The sequence below is a fragment of the Electrophorus electricus genome, chromosome 10, assembly GCF_013358815.1.
Source record: "Electrophorus electricus isolate fEleEle1 chromosome 10, fEleEle1.pri, whole genome shotgun sequence".
Lineage (NCBI taxonomy): Eukaryota > Metazoa > Chordata > Actinopteri > Gymnotiformes > Gymnotidae > Electrophorus > Electrophorus electricus.
The window spans coordinates 6885331-6894300 of NC_049544.1; the positions used below are offsets into that span (position 1 = coordinate 6885331).

General features: G+C 39.0%; 1 protein-coding gene across 1 annotated transcript; it reads left to right on the forward strand.

Annotated features, from left to right (window-relative positions):
- Positions 1–4448: 4448 nt before the first annotated feature.
- Positions 4449–8597, forward strand: vps72b (vacuolar protein sorting 72 homolog b). The gene is made up of 6 exons (XM_027006645.2): positions 4449–4936; positions 5242–5394; positions 5703–5826; positions 6221–6463; positions 7388–7532; positions 7662–8597. The coding sequence occupies exons 1-6, from the start codon at positions 4820–4822 to the stop codon at positions 8098–8100; spliced, it is 1221 nt and encodes a 406-aa protein (XP_026862446.2). The 5' UTR covers positions 4449–4819; the 3' UTR covers positions 8101–8597.
- The last annotated feature ends 373 nt before the right edge of the window (positions 8598–8970 follow it).

Consider the following 8970-nt stretch of genomic DNA (forward strand, 5'->3'; position numbering starts at 1 on the left):
TTTCAGCCAGTTTTTCCACGGTTCACATTTACTCCTCTTCCCAGCATTACCCTTATGATGCATTGTATATAGTCAACTGCACACTGTGTGACACTTTTATACTGATTTACTGAGTCATAAACTGTCATCCAAGCTAACGCTTTGAAAAATTAGTGTGTGGATATCTATACAGATTAAAACCATGTTTAATATGTTGGGGAAAAATAGCCTTCATAGCATTGTTGCCATTTCTATCATCACAGAGGATTATGTGCTGAAGTAAACAAGACATCAAATACTGTGCATGCTATAAGCACATTCTTTCAGACTGCAGTAACAATGTAGCCCCATATGTACAAGGAATCTTCATGTATGATATAGCTATTGATCTGAATAAAACATTCTTAAAATAATCATTGTTACATAATTGCTAATAATAGCAATGTCAAAAATATGATTCTAGAAGTAATATCATTCCATGTATTAGTACACTAAACAACAGCTTATTCAGAGCTTATTTTTTTTGCATAAATTCCTTTAGTCCCTAGTTTTACATTCTATGAATATGTATGAAAACAAATAAGAACAAGGGCTGAGGATATGCCATGAACCAGGTGTAATCATGCGATGTGCGACATAGTTACTCAGAAACATGGTGTACTAAGGAATGCACTTAAACCTGGATCATGCCCTGGCCTGAAACCTAGCTTTATGTAAGATGAGCATTTGCTCTGTCTGTCATGCACAGTAACGCCTCAAGAAGAGGACTGGCTTCACAACTTCCACATTCTAATGTTGAAATGGCATTTAACTGGGTCTTGTCTGCAAAAAGATCTGAGCCTTCTGCACTTCTGCATTTGTCACACACTGAGGAAAAAAATGAACTGCCATTACTTCTGTTATGTAAGAGCATGCAGACCCATGCTACTTATGCAGATGTTCCTCTGCTGTAAATGAATTCCCCTTGAACTCTTTTCTCTTCTCCCTTGCTCATGGATCATACACTGCAGAACAGAGAAGCCTCTTGGACTACTTTGCACCTCTCTTCTACTCACAATAACGATGCAAAAATTAGGCATTAACTAAGAATTAACTACTGGATCTTTTTTTAAAATTTAAATTTAAATTCTTAAAAGCTGCAGAAACAGCTGTTAAGGTTATGTATCTGATCCTTGTGACAGATTTAACTCACTTATACTTGATGAGATATACTTTATACCACAAAGACAGGAGTGGTGTCAACACTTTTTTTTTTAATCTCACAGAAACCTATATCATATACTTTTGAAAATATGCCACACTGGTATGCCACACACACTCTGATTTGACATACAAGTCCCCAGCTGTCACATTTTGGTTAAATGCTGCACAATACTGAGTATTGTACAAAGGCATGGGTGGCATAATATACAGCAGGGTGTAACCATCAAGGTCAGACACAAACATGATGTACTAAGAGAAAGACGTAATCTGGATGCTTAACATGCCCTGGCCTGTAGCAGATAACCTCATCCTATCTAAATATATGATCTGTTTGGCATGCACAAAGATGCCTCATAGGGCAGAGTTGTTTTTACTTCCACATGTCCACATATTAATGCTTAAAATAAATTTAATTAGGTCATGTCGGCAAGCCCTTAAGAACTTTGTAATTTGTCACATACAGAGAACAAATGTCTAATGTAAGACATTTGTGCTGCTGATTAATGCTGCACATATGACAAACTGATGCTGCCGCAGGTTTTTTGTTTTTTGTTACACATAATTTCTTTTTCCTGTTCTGCCCAAAATAAGAATTTATTTTGGGCATTTGTGTCCTTTATTTTCCCAACATCTTCCTAATTTCACTGAGGATGTAATTCTGTGCTAAATGAGAGCATGTAGTGATTCTCACTGGCATATTGCTTGTATAGCTTAACTTTTGCTCTGAAATGGCACCTGATTAGCAATACTCAGCTCTCGCAATTCAGTTGGAACTGTAGGTGTGTGATGGTCAGATCACCAGGAAGACCTGGTTCAAGACTTGGGTGTGCTTGCTGCCCTTAGCCTTCTTCACAGACCTCATAACACAGACATTAAGATCCCATCTCTTTCTTTCTTTGTTGTAGCCCTCTGTCAATTCCAAAATGTATTTTGGCTGTTGTAGTATCATTTATTAAATGTAATAAATTAAGATTACATAATAAACGTAATAAATGATTACTAGTGAGCTTTCTGAGGGCAAGCAGAACATCGACATATATATTTTACCATGTTTTCCAAGGTTCATAGCTCCAGTATTTACTCCCAGAATTACCCTTAATTAATTCAAAGTTCACTGTGTATTTGTGTATATGAACAATAGAACTGTTGTAGTTGTAAATAATGAAGACGTTTCCACAAATGTTCCATTCATTATCAAAAATGTTTACAAAGTACATTACAAGAATAAATGCTCTCTCTCCATCCCTTTCTCCATTCGTCTCTCCTTCCATGGTGGGTGGGCTGAATTCCACACTGGGCTCTCTTGGAGGGAAGAGAATGGTGCTCGGGGGGGGGCGGGAAGCCTGCATGTGGAAGGGGGGCGTTACCACCCTGCACTTTACGGTCATCAGCAGCAACAACACATACCCAAGCTGTGAGATCATCACCCTCTTCAGCCCTCACAATAATGCCTCTGTAATGTTAGAACCCACGCAACGTCTGAGTGCCTGAGGCTCAGCCTTGATGAATGGACTACATGTAAATCACAGGTTCTCATTCATAAACCCCACTGTTCAATTTCTTTTTGATTTCTCTCCTGTTTTGCTTTGAGACTTATCAATTCATTTAGAATATGAATGTCGTTAGTTTCTCTTTAACCGATGTTTTGCTTGGAGAGAGAGCAAAGAGAGAAGGGAAGAATGTGAAACCAGACTTCAAAGTAATAAGAAACTAAATACCTCTTTGAGGACAAGATATTTTACCAGGAAAGCCATGGCTTGGTTCTCTTCCAAACAGCATAGCATCAGCTGAGATTTAATTCTAAAATTTTACTAATTATTAGTTACTCTACAGCAGCAAAATTACAAAGCTTGAGTTTATTTTAACATTCTGCCAGTAAGATTGCAGATACTTTAGCTGGTACTTTGGTACCTGGAATTTCTAAAAAGAAATGATAATGAAGGACTACTTCTTCATTCTTTACACACCCTGCTCCCATACACTGAGATCAAATTCCCTTGGGTATAATCAAGTTTCTTCAGTGAGACAATAAAGTGTAAAGTTAACCTTTATCCATTTAGAAGAGCTACACAAAGTGTACTTATGTACTGTTGATATTATGTAAGATTTCTAGGCATGTCTGCCTCTAGCTCTGTACTTGAAAAACAGACTAAGGTTAGGAAATTACTGATAAAACAGCATTTTACTAAAATACAGTATTCCAGACTGACTGACCTTGTGTTGCATTTGACATAAATTAATGTGTGTGGTTGTGTGTTTATCTTATGCTTTTGTGTGTTGTTTACTTTTGGTTTTCAAATGAATGTGGTGGGAAGAAATGACAGTAATGTTTGTAGAAAACACACACTGTGGCCTTGTTCCAAGGACAAAGCCCTTCTATTAACCAACCACATTCTTTTTTACAAAGACGACACACTGTCTGTGAGCCTGATTAATTCCGAAAATCTCAGATCTGAAAACATGTTACTGTAAAAGTACCCTGGACTCACGTTAATTTATATCGAGAACACACTGGGAAATTGTTGCTCAAAGGACTTTTTTTCCCCCCTAAATACTTTTTATTTATTTATTTATTTATTTATTTCAGAAAACTGGCTCTTGATTCCATGAGGGATTCTGTTGGCAAAATGACAGCATGCTAGTTATTTTCAGTAGACATGCTATTGTGTCTACTTTTTCTAGTCTTTATAAGAAAGCCCAAGGGAATGATATAGTCATACACACATTATTTACATGAGTGAGTGTTCAGGACTTAAAGCAACAGTCACACTCACTCATTTCACTTTGAGTAGAGCTGCCATTGTTTGTAGAGGGTGAGGTTGGAACTGAACTTTACGTTTAATAGAAAATAACTCTTTTCAAATTCCCAAAGTTCCCAATAAAATTCTCAAGAATGCTGTGTACTGGAATTCTCAAATAATTATATAATGGGGAAATTCCTTGCTACTTTATGACCAGTAGAACCACCTTCTATCTAAGAGGAAAATATTAATTCAATCATTTTGTGTTTCCTTTAATTTTCTTTTATGCTTTACAGCTCTGCTGATCCAAATATTGACCTATAGTTCCTGCTTGACTGCATTCTCTCAAAACATCCAGAACAGTTTATACATGCCGTAGGAATGTTAAGACACGTTAACATTTTCTGAAGACATGTCACTGTCACTTCAATGTTGGCCCTTAACCGTCATGAAATACCACAGGGTTACTTACATATCTTCATCTAAGAACTATTAGCACTCCACCTGGAGGCCAAGCAGCTAAACTACTTACGATTCGATTGGTTGGGTCTGAACAATATAATCGATTGTGCTTTTGCGTGTATTCGTAAAACTGACACTTCTTTAATCCGTATATTAATCTGTATTATTATTAATGTTTTAGCAATCCGTGGATTGTCTATTTAAATTTATTATCCTCAAGGTGGGCTGTCTACTTTCTAGCAGATATAAAACGACTACCCACGCTAGCTAGCTTGTTAGCTAAAATATTCGCCCATTAACCCATTTAATCGCAACGGTCACTGCGTGCTTCACACAGTCCAGATTTAAATTGATATGATGTGTCAATTAGAAGCAGGCCATTTTTGTCATTCTCATAATTCCGTGAATTTAAGGGGAACAAACAAACAAAAAAAATGAGTCTGGCTTTCTGTCGGGCTCCCCGAAAGAACGCGGGGAACCGTATGTCCAAACTGCTGGATGCAGAAGAAGAAGACGAATTCTACAAGACCACCTACGGAGGTTTCAACGAGGTGAGTGCCTTTAAAATCTTACTGCTAGCATAAAACCTTGCGCAGCCGACAAGTGGGAATGTAAGATAGCTAACAAGCTAATAATTTGTTTAAAATGCAATATACTGACTATATAGTCTACCAATATCGTAACCTACAAGTAGCTACATAGGTTATTTCGTAGCCTTGAAGCTATGTGGCGCGGAACTTGTACAAGTGGTTTTAGCTAGTCTGGCACTACTGTCATTTGAGACATCTAACATTATAAAAGGGATTTTCCCCAAAAATGTCACATGTCATATTTCCTTTATATGTGTTTGCTGCAGGAATCAGGAGATGATGAATATAAGGGAGAGCTGTCAGACACAGAGGACGAGGTGGACAGTGACTTTGACATTGATGAGGGAGAAGAACCTGACAGTGAACAGGAGGAGGATGGGCCTCGAAGGAAAACCAGAGTTGTTACCAAGGCATACAAGGTGTCCTGCACCTGAGCTGATTATCTGATTGATTTGGCCTTCTTTGGGTTGTAGTTTACTTTGCACTTACATTTGAAGAATAGTTTGAAAGAAATTGGTACCTCAAACCATCTAATATACATATCTACTATATGTATAGGTATGTGTGTATATATATGTTGTGTGTGTGTGTGTGTGTGTGTGTGTGTGTGTATATATATATATATATATATATATATATGCTAGCCAGTGGGATGAGTTAGTAATTGTAAATTCATAATGATTATAAGTAAGTACAAATGTAAATACAGCACACTGTGTTTGTCCAGGAGCCTATTAAAGTTGTGAAACCCAGACCCAAGCCAAAGAAGCTGAATGAATTGCCCAGGAGGACAGAAAAGACCAAGACTGACAGACACAAACCTCCCGAGCTCCAGGAAGACATCAGCAAGAGTAAGAATTCTCCAGGGTTACTGCTTCTACCCATTAAGAATTCAGAAATAGCTCTGAGGAAGCTGGATAAACTACTAATGTTCCTTCACAGAGTCCCCATAATAGGTTTTAACTAATTCTTTGCTCTATTAAAACAAGAGAACAGAGCTTTTGAGTTCTCTACAGAGTTTAACTGTGTACGATAGATTCGTGATTTTGTGATGTCGTTATACCTTGTTTGGCATCACCTATGGTTGTTTATGGGAAAAATAGTGCTTTAATGGATCAGTGCTTGTTGTTGTGACTGTTGTTATAAGGGTGTATGGAAATTTCATGCAGGTCAGAAAAGGTTATGGAAGAAGTGAGTACACAGGTTAAGGTAAGCTACTTATTTTGGGCTACTGCTTTGCCGTAGACACCAACCGACAACGAAAGCATGAGCGAGTCAGATGTGCGGCACGGCGTGGCGTCTCTGTCTCAGACAGGAAGTCCGTGAGGCAGTCCACTACTGAGCACACACGACTAACCTACCTGAGACTACAGGAGCGGCAGGTCGCTCCACGTCGCAGGAAGGGCACGCGCCACGAACGACCTTTGACCCAGGCAGAACTCTTAGCTGAGGCTAAGGTGACAGCAGAGATTAATCTTCGCTCACTGGGTAAGAAAGAGGCTCATACACTGTAGCTTCCAGCTTTATGGTTTACATAAAAGTTTACTAACACCATAAGAATGAAATTATATCCCAGTGGAAATAAATGCAGACTTGTATGAATGTCCTTAATGATTTCTAATATAATGTTATACATCTCCCCCTTTGTTCACTAATTTAGATATACAGTAGCCACAAGCCCCTATCAAAGTACTACATCAGCAGTCGGACACGCAGTCTGCCACTGCGTCTTGATCTACTGACCAGACTGCATTAGTTATTGTATATATTCCAGCCTGCATGCTGTGTGGCAATACTGGGCTGGAATAAACCTTTCTTCCAATGTAGATATGGCCTGTTTTGTCCCAGCAACACACATGTAGCACAGTGTGTCTTCATCTTGGTAGCACAGCAATACATTTTTGAGAAATATAGTATCATGCATAACTGATATATAATGATTTTAAATGATTTGTTATGAAACACTCATTCTTTGCTCTAACCCAGCTTCCCTGTGTTAATCATTACAAGTTCACACTTGCTCTCTGGCTTTCTCATGATAGCTATCTGCTTGGGAAAATAAGGGCTTCACAACACTAGTAGCCAGCCAGTGACCTAACAGGCTTCCACAATTGGCTAGCATTGCTCTGAATGGACAGGGAAGGAGGAATAAGCCCTCCACACCCAATGAAATCAATGATAGGTGCGCACACAGAGACCCCTGGTTCCAGGATGGCTCTGGCATTGCTGAGAATCAAACTCAGGTTTCACGGATAGAATATAGTCTTCTTATTTCTTCCACTCAAGAGCCTCATATATTCAAGCACTTTTTAGATCATGCAGCCTTCATAAACAGATGAGCTATCAGTCATAATGGTCTCCTCATAATATCATAATGGTATCCTTTTTCCTGGTTTCCTGTGCTAAATATAGAGAACTATGAGCGTCTGGAGGCAGATAAGAAGAAGCAGGTCCATAAGAAGCGTCAGTGTGTGGGCCCGATCATCCGATACCACTCTGTACAGACGCCTCTGCTGTGCGAACCCTCTCTCAAAGAGGAGAATGTGGATGTAGAAGGGTACTGTCAGCTCTCATCCTGCCTAATCCTTAATTTAGTGACATATTGTTGTCTCAAACTAAACTAAAAGACCCAAAATCTTAAATTAAAAGCATACAGGAAATGTTACTTCACTTATGTGGTTCACAGGTTGGACCAGGATGCACATCTGTCTCATGCATGCCCTCACACTGCTGCAGCTGCAACTCAACCCTGGTCAGAAACAACCGTTACTGGCCCACCCATCTCCACTTCTGCCTCGTCTGCTCCTCCAGCACCACAAGGAGGCACCAGGTGCTCCCGCACCTACATCACCTTCAGTGATGAGGACACCTTCCAAACGTTCTTCCCCAACATCCCTGCCCCACGCATCCCTGTCAAGGAAGTGTGCCCGGTGACCCACAAGCCGGCTGTGTACCGCGACCCTGTCACGGACATCCCATACGCCAGTGTCAGAGCCTTCAAGATAATCCGTGAGGCCTACAGGAAGTACGTGAGTGCCCACGGCCTGCCGTGCACCAGTACCACCCTTGCCACAGAGCCTGGTGCCAAGAGCCTACGCCAGAAGCTTGTCATCAAACAAGTATAGAGAGATGGAGGGAAGAAACATCAAACAGGTGTAGAGAGATGGAAGAAAGAGGGAGGGGAGGGGCACAGTAAAGAAAAGAACATTTAAAAAAAAAAGTGAATTTAATATGAATCAGTCTTGAGCTGTAAGATATCTTTCCAAACACTATAGCGATGGGCACAAGTGTTGAATTAGACTTTATGCTTTTGCCTGGTGTACAGGCAAGGCTACATACAGCTGGAGGCTTGTATGACTCTCTGTCCCATGCATCAAAGTTTCAATAGTTAGTAAGTGTTTGGGACCATGCAAGCACTGATGATCTAATTGTTCAATGTTTCTCGTCTAATACTTGTTTTGGTATTATTGTAAATATAAACTTGTATGTTAATGTATGTAACGGTTTTATTAATGGCTGTTATATTGTTGCACTTTATAACTGTAGGTTAGATTATTTATTTTCAAATACTGGACTGCTTATTTTGGCATGCTTACTATTGCTGACTGAAACTTGAATGTGTTGAACATATATATATATATATATATATATATATATATATATATATATATATATATATATATATATATATATATATATATATTGCATATATTGTAATTTTCTTTGATAATTTATTCCAATGCTGTGCTCATTCGTTAATATTGTATTTTTCACTTTACGTTTCTCTCTCTCTTTCCTTTCCTTTCCTAGTGAGATTATTTTCTTTTGTAAGATGATGCTTTTCTTTTGTAACAAGATCCCCAAACCCAAATGAAAGGTGACCCTACCTTTCTTACCCTTAAAACCCCCACTCATGTTGAGTAAGAGCCCTTTGGATAAGTGTTCCAAACTGAGTAGGTGGTTACACTTATTTGCTACAAGTGACAGATTCACTG